The following is a 21,498-nucleotide window of genomic DNA, read 5'->3' as shown; positions in this document are numbered from 1 at the left end:
ATTCCTAGATTAAGTTCAGAGACCTTTTAGAGTACACTGGGCATACACTTGCCCATGATCTGGAGCTCACTCACAGTTGGAGTTGGTTGTGGTGTCAAGACCCTGTTTGGGGTGCTATCTCGTTTTCACTCAACTCACAGAATAAATAAATACATACATTTTACTTTTTACTTATTTCTTTTTTTGGAAATGTTTTTGCTATAGGGCACGTGTGCTCACCAGAGAGACAGAGAGAGACAGAAAGCGAGAAATCACCCCCCATGGGAGATGGCCACACTGCAATCCTTTCTCCTCCATGCTCCTCTCAGGATCTTGGGCATGCAGGCACATGTGCCTGGCATGAGTTTAAGCCACTGGGTCTGGGACTCTAACCACAGTCGACTACATGGGAATCCAGCAACATAGCCATTATGCCTGGGTGCCCACCTTCAATTTGATATTATCAGTCTGGAATACCGCCTGGGCATCAGTGTTTTTAAAAGCTGTTAGGTAATTCAACTGCATAGTCATTCCCTATGTAAAACACTCTGCTCAAAAACAGACATACTATTAAAGGAGAAGTTTGATACCAGTGACTGAGTTCTAATTTTATACAGAAATTCTTATAGCAATTTCAGCCTCCGAAGTGAAACTTGAAAATGCAGAATGAAAAAAAGAAGATAAATAGATATGTAAAAATAATAAAAATCATACTAACAAAGGTACATCTTAGAACAAAAATGAAGTGCAGTAATTATTGGGAAGAAATGGGAAAAAAATAGTCAGACTTACAAAAAGGAGAAAGCAAAAGAAAAGACAGTGATTAAAAGTGAATATCAACTAAGAGAACTGGAAGAATAGTGGGAATAGTGAAAAGGAATATTTACCATTTATGAATTTGGTTACCAGAGAAATCCCAGTGGCCATGGAGAGTCCAAGGGTTAACAGCCCCACTCAGGAGCAAATGGGCCCCTCTGGGCCACAGGTCTAGATTCTGTGCCCTCCCAAGGCCAGGGTTCAGAGCAAGGTGTTCTGGAGAGTTCATTTCCTCAGCCGGAGCCTCGGGGTAGAAAGCCCTGCAGTTAGCACTCCTGTGTATCTTTAGACTTGTTGCAAAGGGCTCCAATTAACTCTGTGTAGCTTTTGCTGATTTCCTCTCCAGCCCTGTTAACATGCAAAGCTGCTGCCCAGAGAGACAGTCCTGGCATTTCCCCTCTAACTGAGGGCTGCTCAGAAAGTGACTTCACAATTTGATTTGAAATGATGTCAGCCATGAGTGGATTCCAGAATTTGCACGTATGGAGTTTTTTTCTTAAGATCTTTAAACATGTGTACTTAATTATCAGCATAATTAGTATAGCACCTGGCATACAACTAGTGCTATAATTGGTATACAGAAAATATTTTCTCAATTTTATTGTCGTGTTGCATTGAGCTAAAATCTAGGAGTTATATTCCTTCCTTGAGTAGAATCATAAATAATAATAATAAGTACTATTTATTATTCACTATAGTTTAGCAGATGAACTAATCATCTTTCAGGTGATGCAAATAAATCTAAATTTATGTAGAAAAATAAAAGACATTTTAATTTAAAATGCAATTGCTAACATAGCTTTTGCCACTAAAACTAGTTCAGTTCTCATACATTGTGAACTTTAATCTTTTATTTGAAGAAAGTGGGATACCTACAGAAAGTCTGTCTCTAATTTTTCTCTCCCATGGTACTAATAACAGTAGTGACTTTCAATTCTATTTGTCACATGGTGACTTCCAGATTGCTTATATAATACAGATTCTTAGCCACTCCCCCACACACACACACACCATTCTATGTATTGGGGCCAGGATTTAGAAATTTTCATTTTACCCACTGTTCCAGTTTCTTTTGGAGAAATTTCATGAACCACATGTTGAAAAACACTGGTGTAGAGACCAACAGATGACGTAATGGTTTTATCACTGGATTCTCACATAGTCGACTACAGTTTGAGCCCTGGACCCGGCAGCTTAAAACTCATGTTGGGCATGGGCAAAAGCCCAGTAGGAGAATGGACAAGGGATTGCAGCATGGCCATACGCTCATAGGGTGATTTCTTGCTTTTTATCTGCCTTTCTCTGTCTCTCTGGCAAATGCCCATGCCCTATAGCAAAAAATCTCTCTTAAAAAAAATAAAGGAAAAAATACAAACAAACACTAGTGTAGAAAGATGGTCAGTGAAAAGGGATCATTTTCACCTGCTACACTTGAATTTATCCCTGCTTTGTTTCTGCATTAGTTTGCTGCCAGGAAAATGTTAGGGTCAATGAGGAAGCAGAGGCAGTGTAAGTAGGACCTGTGACCCTCAAGAGCAGTGCTTCTGAAAGTTTTCAGCAGAAAATAAGTGAGAATTACCTGGGGAGCTTGGTAAATGCAGATTGAGCTCTGTTAGGTCTAAGAGTATGGTATGAGATTCTATATTTCTAACCAGCCCACTCACATGCCTTACTCTGTGATACCTAGTGGAAAGGCAAGACACTCGCTATTTATGTGGGAAAAGAAAGCAAAGAAAACAAAAACCTAAGTTCTAAATTACAGGATGCCCATAGGTTTAGAGAAAAAGAGAGATTAGTACAATTCTACACACAAAATATAATTGCAATGCCCTAACTGCACGTGTTTACATGACAAGTATTTAACTACATTCTTTGAAAGTAAAGAAGGCATGAAGAAAAAATTTCAAAAGCTTTTAAAACAGTGTCCTGAAATGGTGCTTACCTGGTAGCAAAAGAGAATGTGTGAATAATCTGAAGGTCTCCTAAGCATTGACAAAGAAATTCCACATTGCTGGGATGCCTACAAGGAGAATGAAGAATCAAGAGCCCTAAAGAATCATGATTAATGAAGAGTTAGAGGCGTACACAAAACCAAATTGTACTGTACTTTATGGGCCATATAAGGGATTATCAAGGGAACTTTAAATCGCAAAGGATTTTTGCCTCATACCTGACTTTGGAACTTAAACTCCGCTATCAGTAAGAGGTTACACTTATTTGTGTATATATATATGTGTGTGTGTGTACACATATGCACGTGTTATACATATATATTTAATATGTGCGTGTCTTATAAATATGTATTATAATACCCAATATAGCTACAAAGAGATGATGGTAATTTCCTCATGCAATTTTTTTTTTCTATTTAGCTGAGAATTCTTACCCTATGGTGTTCAACTCCCTGTGGGTACTCTGTATCATGTTATTTGTTCATTTGACAATAATCTGGAGGACAAGCATTGTGTTTTATATATATTTTAAGTCTCATTCAGTACTTGCTCAAGATAGGTGATCAATATACTTTTCTTGAAGAAAACAAATGAAGGAATGGATAAACAATTCAGCTTTCTGCCACTAACTCCATAGTGTATGTGATGCTAATACTGCTTTACAATGCTGAGTTTGAGTATTGAACTGGTCTTTTTAATGTCTCGTTAGTGCTATAGTCCTCTAACTTTATTAAATAATGTGCAGAACTATCATAACTTACATGAAATTTAGAATGTAACCCACATTTTTCTAATGAGGAAAAAAAAATGGCAGGGTGAATAGAATCGTAAACTTGGCTCTAAACTTGTACCTCATAGTAGAACTCAAGAGCGCTATATTTGTAGTTCATAAAAATAATGAAAGCCAGACCAGCTCTGTGGCAGAGCAGTAATTCTCTGCTAAAGAAAGACTGGTTATCACATGGCGATGGCAGATCGATCCTCTGGTCTGGTTGTCGAGGAATACACTAGCTTATAGGCAATTGCCCAAGATTGGATGGGCTGGAGGACTGGAAAAAGGGATTGAAGTATGGCGAGGCTGAAGATTGCTTCTCTCTTTCTCTCTTTCTTCTCTCACTCATGCACATGCATGCACTCTATCATGAGAATAAAGAAAAATATAATTGAAGCCTATACTGCTGCAAAGCTGATAACTACACAGAGCAGAAATATTCTTTTATATTTAAAATGGTAGCTATTATATTCTGAGCTGGTGCTAGAGCCTAACTTTGCAATCTGCTTTTATATACCATCACAATATAGCCACACACTTAGCTAAAGTATAATATGTAGAAAAATACTACTCAATAGAAAGATTTATGAAAGAAAAACTAATGGAGATGAGTTAGTTGATCATTTTCACTTAGTTGCACTTGAGAACTATAGAATCCCAAATAATGGTGACTTAAACAAGATCAAGGTTTTTCTTTCTCTGGTAATATCCACAGCTATCAGTATAGAGTTGGAAGGGTCATAGCACCAGAGACCTTTACACTTTGTCTTTATTTTTTAAAAAAGAATTATTTATTTAATTCCATTTGTTATTGTTATTATTATTTTTTTATTTGACCACCAGAGAGAAAGAGAGAGGGAAATTGAGAAAGCAAGCCACCAGGTCAGGGACTTGAACCATGGTCAGCCATGTGGGAATCCTCTGGTAATATCCACAGCTATCAGTATAGAGTTGGAAGGGTCATAGCACCAGAGACCTTTACACTTTGTCTTTATTTTTTAAAAAAGAATTATTTATTTAATTCCATTTGTTATTGTTATTATTATTTTTTTATTTGACCACCAGAGAGAAAGAGAGAGGGAAATTGAGAAAGCAAGCCACCAGGTCAGGGACTTGAACCATGGTCAGCCATGTGGGAATCCAGTGCCCTTATCCACCACACCACCTGCCAGTCCTAGCACTTCGTCTTTTTTTTAAATACCGTACTAAGGTCAAAGATTCTTCCTCATGGTTCAAGATGGCTGCTTGAGTTTCAGCCATCTCTTCTGGTTTCCATCCAGCAGGAAGGGGGAATAGATGAAAATGGTACACGCATTCACTTCAAAGGCATGGTTTAGATGTTGTTTCTCCATATCTAGTTACATTATACATTCAGAACATAGCCACATGGCAGTACCTAGCTGCGCAGAATGATGGGGAATATTATTCTTCCTCAAAGTGACCATTTGCCCATCTAAAAATTCTTTTTATTTTATTAAAGAAGAGGAGTGTAATATAGAGTAAGGACAGTTAATGTTTCTGCTATAATAGACCAACATCAGAAGAAATTTAAAAAAAATGTATTGTGATGGTGTGTTTAGATGATGACTTTTTAAAGAGTTTTTATTAGCCTTTGCTAGCTTTTATAGTACTTCATAAATTAATATTCCCTATTTGTAGTTTATTACAAACTATTTCTTTAAATGTAAATCTTGAGAGAAATTGGTCTGAAAAGAAATCACAGAACAAAAATATGGCTTATGACATAAATAGTAAAAATAGAAATGATGACATGTTCCTGCTTAGCTAATGTAGAAGAATTTCATTAGGTAATGCAGTGTTGATGAGTTAATAGCTTCGTCTAACTCTCCTGCATCCATAATGTGCCTGAACTACTTGCACACTGTAAAATCTTCAAAAAGAGTTTTTCTTTTTCTCTTTTAAGTTATTGTATTTTATGTCATAAGACTTTTTAGTACATCATTTGGATATCTTTTTGATCACCTGTTGAACCAGGGTTAAAAATAGTGATCATATATTAATTTTATTCTATAATAATACTTAGCCATGTCCATAATGCTTAATAGTCAATAAAGTTCATTTAAAATTATCAATCAGATTAAACGAAAGAAAAGTCACTCCAAATTTTGTTTTCTAACTTTTATGATCATTTTATACTTAAATTTGGGAAAAACTAAGAGGATTTTATATATATATATATATATGTGTGTGTGTGTTGTGTGTGTGCATATATGTATATACATATATATGTGTGTATAACTAAAAGTGTAATGTTATACTCAATAATACACAGACACACACACACACTCATATGGAGCTTTTATGAATCAGTTGTGTTTGTTAAGGAATATTATAGGCATACAGACTTGCTTATTTTGGGAAACAAGCATCCTCCTGTTTGTAGTCAGTAGTTTTTAGCAATAAATGTGAACATTTTAAGGCATTTTAAGATGCATTTCATAGTATTTCCTATAACAAGTATGATATTTTAATAACATTTTTTAACACTTTTTTTTTTCCATCCTTTAGAACTGGGACTTAGATCAAATGTGAGGAACAATGATCTTGTATTTGGAAAACAGAGGTTCTAATCTTAGTCCTCCTGTTTTCTGGCTGTATGACTTGAACATCATATTTTACTGTTTTCCCAACAGCAGCACCTCCTATACTGTGGGAGAGGCTTTTAGCAGGGGTCTTTAGACATTGGACAGTAAGTGATAACTTTCCTTTTTTTTTCTTTTCTTTGCCCCTCTTGCCTGCTTCCCTCTCATTCAGGTCCAATATTTTCCAGGAAAGGTCCAGTGATTTTAGTGTCAGAACTTTATGGAAGATAAAGAGTTAACACAAGTGTCTGTCTTCAAACTTATTGCCAAATTGGAATGAAACTGACAGAGATTTTGTTGTTTTTACCAATAAGGCATTGATTAAAAATTTGAGATTAGCTGTAAGTCTGCTAAGAGAATCTATTTTTTTACATGTTCTTATTTAATTTTCTTTTATACATTCAATCACATTATTTAGCTTACAAAGTGACTATTTCAACAGGTGAACATTTCTCCCTAGTCTAGTTGATAAAACTATAAAATATCTTCAACAGATAATATCACATTTCTTTGTCCCATTAATGCTTTGCCTCTCCATTTTTCTTCTAAACATCCTTCCTCAGACCCTACTGTTTCACACATACTGTATCTGGTATTTATACCCATTTACTGTATTTCTATATTATTTAGTCAATCAGTTTCAGTCATAGAGTACAGACACTTGGTAAATAATAACTGGGGACATACAGTGTCTCTCCTTCACAGCTTGGCTTGCTTCACTCAGCATTAAATCTTCCATATTCTTCTACTTTCTGTCAAAAACCAGGGTTTGGTTGTTTTTTATGGCTGAATAGTATTCAATAGAGTATATGTGCCACAATTTTTCAATCCATTCATCTGTTCATGGACATTTGAGTTGGTTCCATATCTTAGCAATTGTGAATAGTGCTGCAGTAAACATCAATGTGCAAGCACTTTTCCGATTAAAAATTCTTCTGTCTTTTGGGTAGATACCAAGCAGTGGGATTGCTGGATCATATGGTAGTTCTAGTTGTAGATTTTTGAGGAATCTCTAAATTGTTCTCCACAGTGGCTAGACCAGTAGTGTAAGAGAGTTCCTTAACTGGACAGTATTTTGCAGTCAATTAAAATCACTATTAAGCCATTTTCTGAGAGTGGAATTAGGCTCTCTATTTTTTTTAAATAGAATGATTTAAACCCCCCCCCCATTTGTAAGCATCAAAATCTGCATAGTCTTTCATCCAAGATACATGGTTTTCTGTGTTCCCTACAAGAAGTTTTAAACAAGGTCAAAAAGTTCATTTGAAGGAAATGTAAGAAAAGTTAGTTTTAAAGTTTCAGGCCCAGTCTCAGTGACAGTAGTAATGTAACACTCTTCTATACTGGAAGCCATAGGGAAGATCAGGGCTTGGGTCTCAGGTTCATTCATACGCATGGTGATCTTGGCTAGCTGAAAGACTTGGGGTGGGAGGATTGTGGTGTGAGACCTTGTTGAGGGTGATTTTCTTTCTCTTAGAATGGAAGAAATAAATTACAAAAAAAGAAAAAACCACATAAAAAATTTTACAAAGGATTTTTAGATTTAGGATAAGTATATTTACTGTTCTACATTTTAGATAAAATGAAATTTGACTTGCATTTATAGATATTAAAGATTCTTATTTTTATTTTAAATATTACTTAAAATACAATACCAACAAATTCCTTTTGGGGGGACTACTAAGAACCAAAGGGGTGAGTCTACTGGGTATGTTTCAAGATCTCTATTAAGACTGTTAAATTTTCATCCATACTTAACAAACGTCATTATTCAGTTTCATGGGGTCACTGTGTCAAAATGTCTGTGTTAGAACTTTAATTTATTTTCAGAGGTTCTTTAAGTGGGCAGAAAGCTTGGCATGTTAGATTGATTTACTCTCTTTAATCCATCCACTGGGTTGATTTTGGATGTATACTTAAAAAATCTGAATTTATCAGCACTGCAGCAGAGTCCTGAGCCAGAAAAGTGTCCTTCTCATCTCTCCTTCCTCTGACTGGTTTTCGTTTAAAAAGTGGGTTCTTCTATTATGTCTCCAGGTAGCAGTAGCAGCTCTGCCTGTGTGGTATCCCTTACCAGATGGCCCTCTTAATAAATGCCTTGCTCTTGCCCACCCTCACTTTCTTGATCCAAATGTGAAATGCCAGCAAATAAATAAGAGCATTGTACTCTGATGAGTTCTCTTGAGATGCAAGAAAGCCCTGGGGGGAGAAAACTAGAAATGGCTTTTTTGTTTGCTGTGACTGTGCCTAATTACTGGCCAGTAGATAGAAGACACCACTTAGATACTATAGACATTAAAGATAAAGGGGGGGAAAAAAAAGAGCAAGAGAGACAGATAAGAAATATTCCATATTATTCTCAGTGCCTTCGCTAACATGAAAACACTCTTGGATTGTTGGAGTCCATTTGAAATAATGTGCGTGATCTTTGCAGAGGGACCACTGACTTTGGACTCAGGGTAGATGATGTCTGTGTGCAGATTTCACTGCCAGACTAAAAGTGCAATGGAAATGAGTGGGTAATGAGTGCAGAGCCGCCAGTTCTTTAATTGAATTAAAAGCTGGGTGACATCAATGCAGACACCTGTCCAATTACAGACAGGCCAAGGTGTTTACCATTGCTGTACAAGCGATTCGAAGATGACAGAAATCTTTCCGCCCACAGATTAACATAATGAAGGAGAACAGATTACAGTGGATGCCGGCCAAACACCTAGGTTGGCAGCTGGGGGTGGGGTGGGGGAGGGAGGAGGAGTCTGCTGAAGTATGAAAATAGAAACAAGAGTCCTTTTTGCTTCTCCGAAACGGGTTTGGCTTTAAAACGGATGCCATTTTGCTTTGTGTCTCAGGCTGGGATTCCAGGCAGAGCATCTATATGTGTCTGTATTTAGTCAGAGGAGTTCATCATCCAGTTTCAACGTCAAAACAGACTCCTCTGTTGTTTCCTGCATCTCGGCGTACAGAGTCCTATTAGAGGCACAAAAGCTTGCACAGCTGGTGTCAGATCCACAACGATTTTCTCTTAGGTACTCGGGCTGCCTCCAATTACAGAGAGACAGAAAGCAGGAAATCACCCCCCAGGGGGGATGGCCATGCCGCAATCCCTTCTCCTCCATTCTCCTCTCGGGATCTTGGGCACGCACGCACACACACCCGGCGTGACTTTAAGCCACCGGGTCCGGGACTCAAACCGCGGTCAACTACATGGGAGTCCAGCGACATAGTCATTACGCTAACTGCTAGTCTCCCTTAATATTTCTCTTTGGCTTCTTTGAAACTTGAAGTTAGAGCAACAGAGAGAAAGTTCTGGAGATAATAATCTAAAGAAACAGTGTCTGTTACTTTGCTGGCTCCCTGGGAGGGGTGGGTGAGGGAGGGACTGTTACAGTGGGGAAGATAGGCACATGGAGCTAAGAGGCTGAAAAGGCTTCATTTTTCAGTCCATCATCGAGTGCCTGGTTTTGGTAAACCATAGTAATAGCTACTAGAAAATGGGACAAGTAAGGAGATAATTAGAAATGCCCTCTGCATTCAAAGAATTTCCCTAGTCAAGTGAAGGACTTTTAAATTGCAAGCTTCTCCAGGGTGAGGCCTTTCCTCTGCTAAGTGGATATCCACAGAGCACAGTTTGGTGCCCTATGCAAGGAGGCTCCCACAATGATGTGTTTTCTTCCCTAAATCCAGTCCCTGCCCCTGCTCTGTCAGCGTGGCCTTTCTGTACTGACGGTGGCCTACAGGACTGCAACTCAAAGAGAACCGACTTACTCCAAACTCCCTTGGTGTAGCATGTCAGGATTTCTCAATGTTAAGCATTAATGCAAAATGCATTATCGCTTAGCAGTGAGAGTTATGGGCCTGCTGGTGCCAATGATTTTAATCCAGATACCAACACTCCTGTGTTTCATGGGATACTAACACTTTTAAGACATCAATAATGCTTACTTTATGCTTATTGAATGTTTTTTCAGCTTGCCTTCTTCCATTATCAACAGGGACTGGCAAGTTTCCTGACATGGTTGGGGTCATTTTCTGATTTCACCGAGTTCTAAGGCCAAAAGGGAGTTTGAGAGGTCATTCAGCTTGCCTTGTGATAGGGACACTTCCAATTAAAGGAAAAAAGAGTTCTCTGTGATGTCTCCTAAACAGGGAGATTCACATCTGCATCATCTTAAAGTTCTTACTGTCAGAATATGCTTTTTTTATTATTATAAACAACCCAAATGTCATAAAGGGATACTACGCCATTTTCTTTTCTTGGTTTTCTATAGTCAATTTGTGTGTGTGTGTGTGTGTGTAGGATTCCTTTATAAATATGCCATGCTATATATTTTTCAGTATTTTTTAAAACATACTGAAACATACTCTCAGTGATTACCCTAATTGTTTATTTATCTTTAATTAAATAATAGGCCTCCTATCCTCTTGGACTGGGAAGTCCAGGTTTTATAATTGCCCTTTATTCACTTGACGTATATAGAAACATAATGCTTTCTGTATTAATCTATGTTGCTGTTGTTATCACTGGGGTCTTTCTAGCTCTAACTTTTAAAAATATTAGAATCTTTGTAACAATCAGTTATGTTCTGTAGTACTGTTCCCAGAGGCATATTGAAGAAACATTGATAAATGCTTTTTGATGATGACATGTTATCATAGCAGTATTATATATTTATTTTTCCTGGAGGGTATAATGATACTTAATAGCTCTCAGTGATCACTCAGTGATATCAAAGGATTTATCCAAGAAGGGCTACCATACTTAGTTTGAGAGAGCATATACTCACTATCTTCCTCTCTTTTTTATTTATTTCTTTTTAGATTTTTTTGCTGTAGGGCGTGTGCTCTCACCAGAGAGGGACAACGAGAGGGAAAGTCACCCCACAAAGGGGATGGCCATGCCACAATCTCTTCTCCAGTCTCCTCCTGAAACCTTGAACATGTGTGCACACATGTATGACTTTTTCAAGCCTCCAGGTCCAAGACTCAAACCATAGTCAGCCATGGGAATCCAGCACCCTAACCACTATACTACCGGCTGGCTTCTTACTGTCTTTCTGTGGTAATGATAGCACTGCATGTTTTTAAGAATTTTAAATTTATTATCATTATTATTTTTCCATTTGCCATAGATCACATGCCTTCATCAGAGAAAGAGAGAGACACTCAGAAGGGGAAGACAAAGAAAGTGAGAAGGCAAGCCGCCAGGTCCAGGACACAAACTGCAGTCAGCCATGTGGGAGTCCAGCACCTTTAACCACCATGCCACCTGCTGGCCCCCATAGCACAGATTTTAGTAAGCATCAACTTTAACCCATCCTGGTGAATGCTCCATACTGAGGATCAAAGGAGGTAAACCACATACCCCAGACTAAGGATAGCTTTGTCATTATTCCAATTAAGTGAAGACCACTTGGTTGACCAGCCCACTCACCCATTAATTATAACCTGACAAGAGGAGAGAAAACACCAAATCATTCCACCAACAGAAATAGATAATACTAACCTGTATTTAGTGTAAAATTTGTTAATATCGACCTGTATTATTCAGATGGTTTGACAGGCTGAGACATATGAGCAAGATTCCCACTGAAAAGAGGAAAGAAATGCCACTGCAGCTTCAAGATATAAAACATATTTTTGGAAAGTATGATTTACAAACTACCCAAAACCTTCTACCTGAGATCCAGAGTTGGCAAGAACCAAAACATCAGTTTTCTTCTTTTTCTACCTTCTATTTTGTAGCTCTCATTTCTCAGTGTTTATTATTGTTTCACCTAACTTGAAATGGGAAATGTGAGCACTTTGATAAATGACCTGAAAGATGATCTAGTTTCTTTCTAGCATCTTTCTATAAGAATCTCAGGATTTTCCTGTGAAATGCAGTACAATTTGGTAAACTTCTCTCCCAAAGCACAAAGCTAAATAAAGCAAGTTTGCTGAGAGTATTGCTTTTTTTTTTTTTTTTTTTTTAAGGTGTAAACTTTGTGTGGGGGTGGGGGGCTGGATTAATGAAATTTCATGGTATGTGTATACACACAAAATAACTCCTTAAGTGAAGGTATAACAAGGTTAAGTAAAACATAGAAGATCATTTACTTAGTGCGAATTCAGCATCTCGTTTGACTAACACTTTTTAAAGGCTGTGTTGATATCTTTCTTGATGAGTTGATGCAACAATTATAATTCCAACATTGTACTTCAGTTATGATTTAGAAAGAAGTGGTGGCTAAAGTATTCGATAAGGCCAGATTACAAAATTATAAAATAATACAACAGCTTTTATGTTTCTCAATGATAATATTACCAGGATGAATGACACATTTCAGATTTCAGATCGCCAGCCTGTCTAAGGTCATTGTGTCTTTTTGGACACTTATGTTCAGCTATATCCTACCCATCTGTGAAAGGCACTGCTTTCCATTCATACCATGTAAGTGATGAACAAAGGAACGTACCCTCCTATCCAACATGTTTTTCTTGCTTGCTTTAGGATGAAAAGTTTTATTCTTTGGGGACTGATTCATTTCTTGTTCATGTTGCATTATGCTAATTCATACATGCAAGCCATCTTATTTATAATAAGGGGTGTGTGCACTTCTTGAGAAAGAGACAGATAGCAAGAAGTCACCCCTCCAGTGAGGATGGCCTTAACCACAATCCCTTCTCCTCTCCTGATTTTGGACATTCATGCATGTACGCCTGGTGTGAGTTTTAAGCTGCAAGGTAGGGGACTCAAACCATGGTGGACTACATGAGAGTCCAGTGATGTAACCATTACGCCATCTTGTTTCCAGTCTTATTTACAATCTTAAAATAAATTATAATGTGACAATAGGAAAGATGGTGGCAAATGCCAAAGATTTTTTAAGAATGGAATAGCAAGAATATATTTTATAATGGTACGTTAGTTTTGAGCCTAGAATTAAGGGTCCATGGCAGAGGCATAAAGATATGGGAAAATGACACTTACGAAGTAGTTTAGGATGTTGAATCTGGGTTGGGGCATATTGAGTGTGAAATACCAGTGGGACATTGAGGTGAGGAAGCAGGGCCCACAGTCAGTAATTCAGAACTAGAGTTTGGAAGAGATAATGGAATCTATAGATATAAATTTGATCACTGAAAGGTGACGCTGGATGAATCATCAAAGGCAAGTGTTTAGAAAAAGGAAGAAACCTGAGGATCCAACCTTGTGAAATGAAAGCTATCTTCAACAATTTTATTTAAAAATTGCATTATGAAAAAAAAAACTTTACATGGATTTCAAAATTTCTCTGCACCAAAGTAAACTCACTCGCAACTTCCATTTTTCTACCACCTTTTTGAATCCCCTCATGCTTAAGGGACTGTGAGAGAGAGAGAGAGATGAGTCAATCAAGAAAAAAAAGGAGCTCTTCAGTACTTTAGAAGAGTGACTATAAACTTCAGTGGCACAGAAGGAAGCCAACAGAAGATAAATATAGGAAGATAAGAACTGAGGAAGGATTACTTGATGTAAGGGGTCACTTGTGATCTTTATAAGATAAAAATTATTTAATATCCTGTAGAGGCAGAAGTTGAGTTGCAAAATTAGTGCAACTTGGACAGATATAATAGCTCTGCACTGAAGTTTTCAACTTCTGTACTGCGAACTAAGTACTGTGTATTCCTAAACTCATCTTAATACTAACCCTCTGTGGTAAGTACTGAAATATCCCCATCTCACAAATGAGTCTTGTGTGGCCTCTCCTTCAAGATAGGGTTAACCATTATCCATTTACAGATGGAGAAACTAAGGCACAGAGGTCTGTACAACTTACCCAACTCCATGCAGCCCATTAGTAGTGGAGCTGAAATTTAAGCCAGAAAGTCTGGCCCAAGCATCTGTGTTTTTTACTCTGCATTGCTACATGATGAAGGTGTGTGTGTGTGTGTGTGTGTGTGTGTGTGTGTGTGTGTGTGTGTGTGTGTGTGTGTGTGTGTGTGTGTGTGTGTGTGTGTGTGTGTGTGTGTGTGTCTGACATGTTCATTTGCTCTTAAGACACTCAGTAGAGAGAAATAATGTCTTAAAAGAAAGTGAGTTCAGAATTTGGGTCATGGTCTGGGAGTGTTAAGAGGAAATGAAATCATGGTGGCAAGAATAGGGGAAAGCAGAAGGTTATGACACAAGGGGGTTTTGAAATTAGGAAGAGCTGAATTTGGCATGAGACGGTCACATGTGTATGCATATTAGTTCATTGGCATGCTGTCTTCTTTGGCCATGAGCTAAGGTGATGGTGCCAAGTAGATGGATATTTTCATGTAGAAGCATGACAGAGAGGGTTTGGTAGCCCAGACACAGACCTGGGGAGTTGCTGGAATGAAAAGTTGAAGGCAGCACTAGGGAGCAAAAGCAAGTGGGAGTTGCCAAGACAAACAATGGCTTATGGTCTTTGTTTCATTCTGGCTCTTTGCTCTTTTAATATTTAGGATGTTATACTGGGGAGGGAGAATACAGAACCATGCATATTAAAATTTGTGATTGAATGATGCAAGCTGTCACCAATATTGGCACTTTGAAGCAATAATATATTCCCTAGGTTATTGAAGTTTTAATCAATAAAGGGATACCAGGAATAGGACCATCTTTTAATAAGAATAGTGATAATCTAGGTGATTAGGATTAAAGACCACTCTAAAAAACTTCTGCAGTAGAAAAGTGGTGAGCAAATGCACGGATTATGTTTTTCATACTTCTTTAATTCAAAGGATCAACTAAATAAAGAATTTTTGCCTTGATTATGAATACAAGTAAACAAAATGTGTTTTTATTTCTGCAGGTACTTTTAATTGTCAAACAAATCTTATATATCCACTACCAAGTCAGGTTAATTCAACACTTTCATGTGTAACACTTCTGTTTAAGACAGGTGTCTTAATTAAATAAACTAATAATTTTGCAAGTAGAAGTACAAAAGCATAATTATCTAATTTGCTAATTGTTCAGCTATGTTAATTTGCATATTTGTTAGCTACAACATAAACAAATAGCTTGTATATGTGTATCCTACAGTTAAAAATAATGAAGCCACTCTTGGGAGTAGCATTTTCTTAAGTGTGTTAATAGATGCCACATAAAAAGAACTCTTTAGTTAAATATGGTTGAAAAATGCTAAGTTAAAGAAAATTAAATAGTTTTGCTTCTGCAGGAGGTCTAGAATCCTGGAATGAGATAATATGCATCTTAACTATTAGAAACATTGGGCTCTGCTTTATAAAGTATTTGTGGAAACTCTCCTCCTGCCCCCTTTTTAATAGGGGTGACATCAAATACTTAACAATAAGTTGGTCTTACCATTTTTTCTCATGAGTCACCCCACTCTGCTGTTAGTAGACAGGCAGGAAATGAATGAAAGAGGCATATATTTTTGTTTTCTATCTCTGTCTACCTCTGTGTCTGTCTCTGAATCTCTGCATCAGCCTCTCTCTCTCTCTCACACTCACTCACACACACACATACATATACAAACACTGATTTTTATAGATGTTTATGATAAACATGCAAACTTCTTTTGTTCCCTCTTTTATTATAGGCATATTGACAGGCTTGCTACCCTTCAAAAACTATGCAATAACCCTAACTGCTTGCACTTTGGCTGGCTGTACTGAGAGCTCACATGCATTGAACATCTCTACTCCACAAGAAGGTAAAGTAATTTCAAAGGTCTTGACTTCCACATTTCAGTCATGAATAATAAAATAGGAGAAGAGCTAAATGCTGCAAGGCCATTTGCTGGAAAACCCCAACCTAATTTGATGACAAAGTGCATTGCCAGGCCATAATTGCTCCATTTTTTTGGGGGGTGCGAAAATGAATCAAACTCCATACCCTTTAATGACATGCATCTTTAATAGCTGTAATGCAGATTAATGGGCTTTTTAATTGCTGTTACATTGTTCATGCAAGAGCCTTGTCATTAATATGAAGCATCTGAAAGATTAATGAAAGCTTCCTCATTTTACTATGGCTCAGAAGTAAATCTAGAGACAGTCTGACTAAAAAGAATTGATTGTATGGCACAGTATGAAATTGAGAATCAAACGGTTGATTTCCATGGTCTCTTTTAACTGCTAAACACCAGCACAGGCAACAATTATTTCAGTATGATGGAACCTCCAAATGCCAATCGAGGCATTATTAATCACTGCTCAGTTCTTCCCGACTTAAGTCTCACTTTTGTTGTACTTGGAACTCACAAACCGTTGGCATAAATTAATGTTTTAGAAAGCGTATGTTAACAAGGCAGTGAGAAAGAGAAAATATTTTACCACTCCAAAGTGAAAGCTTTGCTCAAGCATCAGAACGTCTCTCTTCAAGAAATAACAGCTCTCAAAACATTTGAAGCATTGTTACTTCATATTTCTCCCTCCTGGATGAGAGGGTCTGCACATTGCTTAGGCTGACTAGTTGTAAAGTTATTTCGGAGATTTAAAAGCTTGATCTTTAGAGCAAAAGAGCCCATCTCTTTCTCTTTCCCACTATCTATCCATCCTCCCTCCTTTCTCTTCCCTCTTTCCCACGTTTAAATTCTTCAGCAAGCACCACTTGCACAGAAAATACACAAGAGAAAGGAAGGCATAGGCACATATGATGAAGCCATGACAGGATAAAGGTTGTCAAAAAAATCCTTCTTGTGACTCTTTATTCTTTGTGCTTTGCTTCTGACCTGAGCAGACGCTTCACCTGGACTGCGTCAGTCCATTTTCAGCCATTCGTCAATATTCTCTCCATCTGTTCTACTGATAAAACACTGTGAGGGGCAGGAGGAAGAGACATTTGACAGATGGAAAAATGTTAAGTTCTCTTTTTTGGAGAAATGCATAGATATAGATATAGATATAGATATAGATATAGATGATATAGATAGTTGGAAAAGTCATGATGTATTTTTTTTTTTGCATAGGAAAACAGAAAAAAAAAAAAGTCAGGTCTTTTATGACAAACCAGTAGTATACATCATGATGGGAGACTTCATGTAAATATGAAAGTCATGTGAAAATAAAAATTTCATAAAAAACACTGTTTTTCTTAGTGTACCATTGTGTCTGCTAGGGTATGTAATCATCATCCCCTTAAATATGTGTTTCCACCAGCCTCCATTTAGGACAAATCCTTCTGTGTCTCTGACTTTTCCCTCCAAATCCACTACATCCATCCTCTCTGTTCAGGTTTTGCCTGGTACTTTCACATCCATTTCCTCATTATGCCCCAGAGGGATCTCATTCAACTCAAGTTCACCATTTCCTTTCCATTCAAAATATCCCCAAACATCTAACTTTTCCACAAAGTTATCTTTTATTTACTATATGATAGGTGTGTTTAGGGTCAATTCTTAACAAAACTTTTAGTACTTATGACTCCAGTTCATTGTCCACTACAGAAAATGAACAGATTTTTGTTTTTATTTTAAATACTAACACACAATGTAATTTTATATATAATTAATTTAGATGTTTGAGCTACTTCTGTAATTATATACAGGCTTTTTAATACCTATGATGAGTCACTTTCACCAACATTCTTCATCTCAGACCCAAAGCTCCTCGAGGGCAGGGGGACGCTGCTTGATTTGCCTTGATGGTCACAGCCCCATGTAGGGATTGTGGGTTAATAATACTTTTGATGAAGTAACACAAACATCAGTCAAGGGAACTAGTGCAAGTACGCCCCATCCATCATTGATGCAAATTCTCATAAATTCAGGACAGTTATTTAGCACTGTTCCTAAAGCAATTACTGACAAGCTGCCTGTGAATCAGTAACATTTCCATGCATGGGATTTCAGGTTTATTCCATGATTTATTGGTTTAGGTCTGAAAAGTTTGAATTAGAAAAGTAAACTAAAACTAGACTCTATAAATCTCTTTTTTTTCCCCCCGTACAGCGCCACAAGAGGTTCAGCCACCAGTAGCCAAATCCCTTCCCAATTCTTTGTTACTTTCTTGGAATCCACCCAAAAGAGCAAATGGCATTATAACTCAGTATTCTTTATACATGGATGGGATGCTAATCTATTCAGGCAGTGAGAAGAGCTATGCAGTCACAGGTAAGACTTTCATGGTTAGAGGTTAATAACTGTAGTCTAAATTAGACTGGCTCTGTGTGTATGTGTGTGTGATGACCATAGTCTACAGTTACCTGAAAGTGTGGATTTTGAAATCACATTATTTGCTTTTGTCTCTTGTTTGGTCACTTCCATTTCAAGATCTGTATGATTGTATTAGATCTATGGTGAAGCCAAAGCTGAAGAAATGGGCAACTGTTTATGTCACCACCCTCCACCCAAGGCTGCCATACTATGTGTCCTCTTCTATAGATCCCACCACTTCATATATAAATTCATTCTCCTACATACCTTTACTCAAGTGAAGAGGGAGCCTTGGAAATGTACCAGCACAAAGAGCCTTCCACACATGAATGCCCTGCCCCCAACAGATGACAGGCTGTCCTCAGTTAAACTCACAGTGCCCAATTGAATCAATAACATCATTTCCAATAATCTACTGTCACCTGAGTACATCTTTTAAAATCCTTATCTATGTAGGATAATTTTAAGACAGAGAAGTATGACTCAGTGTAGTCTGAGAAGAAACGTAGTATGTATGCCCATATGTATGGACGCTTTAGTAAAATGAAGTGAATTGCTGAAAACCTTCAGAAATACAGGTGGCCTACATTATGTATGTTGCCTACTATCTGTTCCATGTTTGTATTTGCCTAGTACTTGTACTGGTTATATATTTCATGTTATTTTATATACCATATTGGACTTTCAGGTAAGACATTATTAATCTAACAGTGATTAAAACAAAACTGAGACCTAGAGGTACTAAGTTCTTCATGAAAGGTCACAACTTAGAGTTAGAGGTAGATTTAATTATTTATGTGTTCACTGATCTACACTAATGCCAGGGACTAAAGTTACTATGGGGGCTAGACACTGTCCCTCCTCACTTCTCATTCACAGCTTCTAGGGATATGTATAGATGCTGATGTGAAGTGTTGGTGGGCCAGGCTATGTATTCATCTAGTTACATTCTCAGGTAGTGTACGAGTGTGTGTGTGTGTGTGTTTGTGTGTGTGTGTGCGTGTGTGTGTAAATTTGCCTTCTGTCTAGTCTGAGAATCTTCAAAGTATAAAAACTACTTTTGATTGTATTTATCATACTTGGAGAGAACTCTGTAGTATGTATTCTACAAGGCAGATATTTTTGTTACTCCCATTTTACAAATGAGGAACCTGAGCTATAGCAAGGTAAATTAATCTGTGAGTGGTAGACTTTGATATTATCAATGCAGACATTCTATCTATGCTGAATAGAGTGTGGTCTTAGAAGAAGTTGCTTAACTTCTCTGAGAGTTAGTTGGTTTCTGAATCTGTAAAATAGGAATGACTACATTTTTCAGTATTTTGAAAAAATCAGAACTACAACATTAAACACAGAGCATGTTGTTAATACTTTGTATGGATGAGTTATAAGTATTATTTTCTGTAGAACAGAATTTATTTGATAAACAAAAATAGATTAATTTCAGGCCAGCAGGTGGCATATGGTTAAGGCACTGGATTCTACATGGCTGACTCCACAGTTCAAGTCCTGGATCAAGTATCCTGAAAAACACATGAAGTGCATATGTGTGTGTGCCCCAATTGCCAAGAGAAGGATGAAGGAGAAGAGATTGCAGCATAGCCATCCCCCCAGAGTGATTTGCAATTTTCCCTTTCTTTCTCTGTCTCTCTCTAGTGAGCACACACTCCCTGTAGCAAAAAGTCAAAAAACAGACAAACAAACAAACTGTTTTTTAAAGATTAATCTCACCTTAACAATATATGATGGCATGATTTTAACTAAAACTTATGGACCACAGAACTTATTTCATAAAAAGTTACAACATGGAATAAACTTCAGACAAATTAATTCACAAAGCACCTTCTGTAGTACTAAGATATATCAGGGCACATAATAGTTTCTCATGCCTTTAGGCCCAGAATAGACATTTTCTCTGAGAAGCCATCTCTGACTCCCCAGCTGTGACTTAGGGTTGCCCCTGTATGCTCACTCAATATCTTTATATCCCTCCCCCCACCCTTCTTGTTTGCATTGTCTTGAATAATACTGTTGGATTATCTGGTGGCTTGCCGGCTAAATCATAAGTATCATGAAGACATGATTGTGTCTTTCTTGTTTATTACTGCATCTCCAGACCTAGCACAGAGTGAGTATTAAATCAATAGTGTTGGAAGAATAAATTGATGAAGTCAGATGACTTCTGGGAATAGGAAAAAGATAGCAAAGGGGGACCAATAGAGGATAGGAGAAGGGTAGGAAAAGTGAGAGAGAAGAAAAAATCTTTAAGGTAGCAAGCAGAGGAAGAGAAACTAAGATCTTTTCCATGTGCAGAAACAAATGAAGAATTGGTCAATGTGAGATTGGAATTCTGACGACAAGTCTTAAATCGTGGGCCCTAATTATTTCTAAAATGTGCAGAACACCATATGAGGGAAAACTGCAAAGTTATAATAGAGCAGGATGGGGAGGAGAGGAGGCAAGAATTCACATCAATTCCTAATACTATGTACATGAGATTGAGTTCTCCATCTCATTTGATTGAGTCATAATAGAGCTATGTGACTATAGGCTCTGCATTGAAAGATTGTAGCAAATGTTACCATGGTAGAATAGCACCATAGATGCCTCATATATAATATACAGTACAAAAGTGATAAATTTTTAATGTCCACAACTGTCTTCTGTAGCTACAGTGGAAATAGGTTCTTCAATGGTCTTTGGTCTTTATGTAATATTTTAAAGAATTTTTCTCCAGGGCCAGACAGTGGAGTGGTGGTGAAGGGGCTGTATCCTACATGGAAAAATGAGGATCTAAGACCCAGACTTGATGGCTTGAGAAACACGCCAGGCACATGTGCATGCCTGCCCAACAAATTCCATAGGAGAACAGAAGAGAAGGAATTGCAGCGTGGCCCCAGAGGGTCCTTCCTCGTGCTTACTCTCTCTTTCTGTATCTCTGGTGAGCACATGCACCCTATAGCAACAATTAAAACAAAAAGGGAAAATATCTCCAGTTATACAGAGCATTTTTTTTTTCCCCTTAGCCTTTTTGACTTCTCACAAGTAGTTATATTCCTTGTTCTTCCTCAGATAACTTAAGATCTGAAGCATGTTGGGATTGCAATGTTGGTCAAGGAGAAAGGAAATTAGACTGAGAAAGTTAAGGTGGGGCCCAAAGGTATAAATGACTGTTCTGACTACTACTTAAACAACCTGAGGTTTACATAGGTCAAGAGACTAGGTAGTAATTGTTGAAACCAATTCAAATGTTGGATCCCAAAGTCTAT

General features: G+C 37.5%; 1 protein-coding gene across 1 annotated transcript in view; it reads left to right on the top strand.

The window, feature by feature from the left end:
- Nucleotides 1–21,498, top strand: part of USH2A (usherin) — an 819,384-nt gene that overhangs the window by 355,955 nt on the left and 441,931 nt on the right. Inside the window, exons 30-31 of the mRNA XM_006155854.1 lie at nucleotides 15,674–15,787; nucleotides 18,026–18,187. Of these exons, the coding sequence (XP_006155916.1) occupies nucleotides 15,674–15,787; nucleotides 18,026–18,187 (276 nt within the window). The remainder of the gene's footprint in view (nucleotides 1–15,673; nucleotides 15,788–18,025; nucleotides 18,188–21,498) is intronic.

Source organism: Tupaia chinensis, unplaced genomic scaffold, assembly GCF_000334495.1.
Source record: "Tupaia chinensis unplaced genomic scaffold, TupChi_1.0 Scaffold000473_1, whole genome shotgun sequence".
NCBI lineage: Eukaryota > Metazoa > Chordata > Mammalia > Scandentia > Tupaiidae > Tupaia > Tupaia belangeri.
This window is presented reverse-complemented; position numbering and strand designations above follow the sequence as displayed.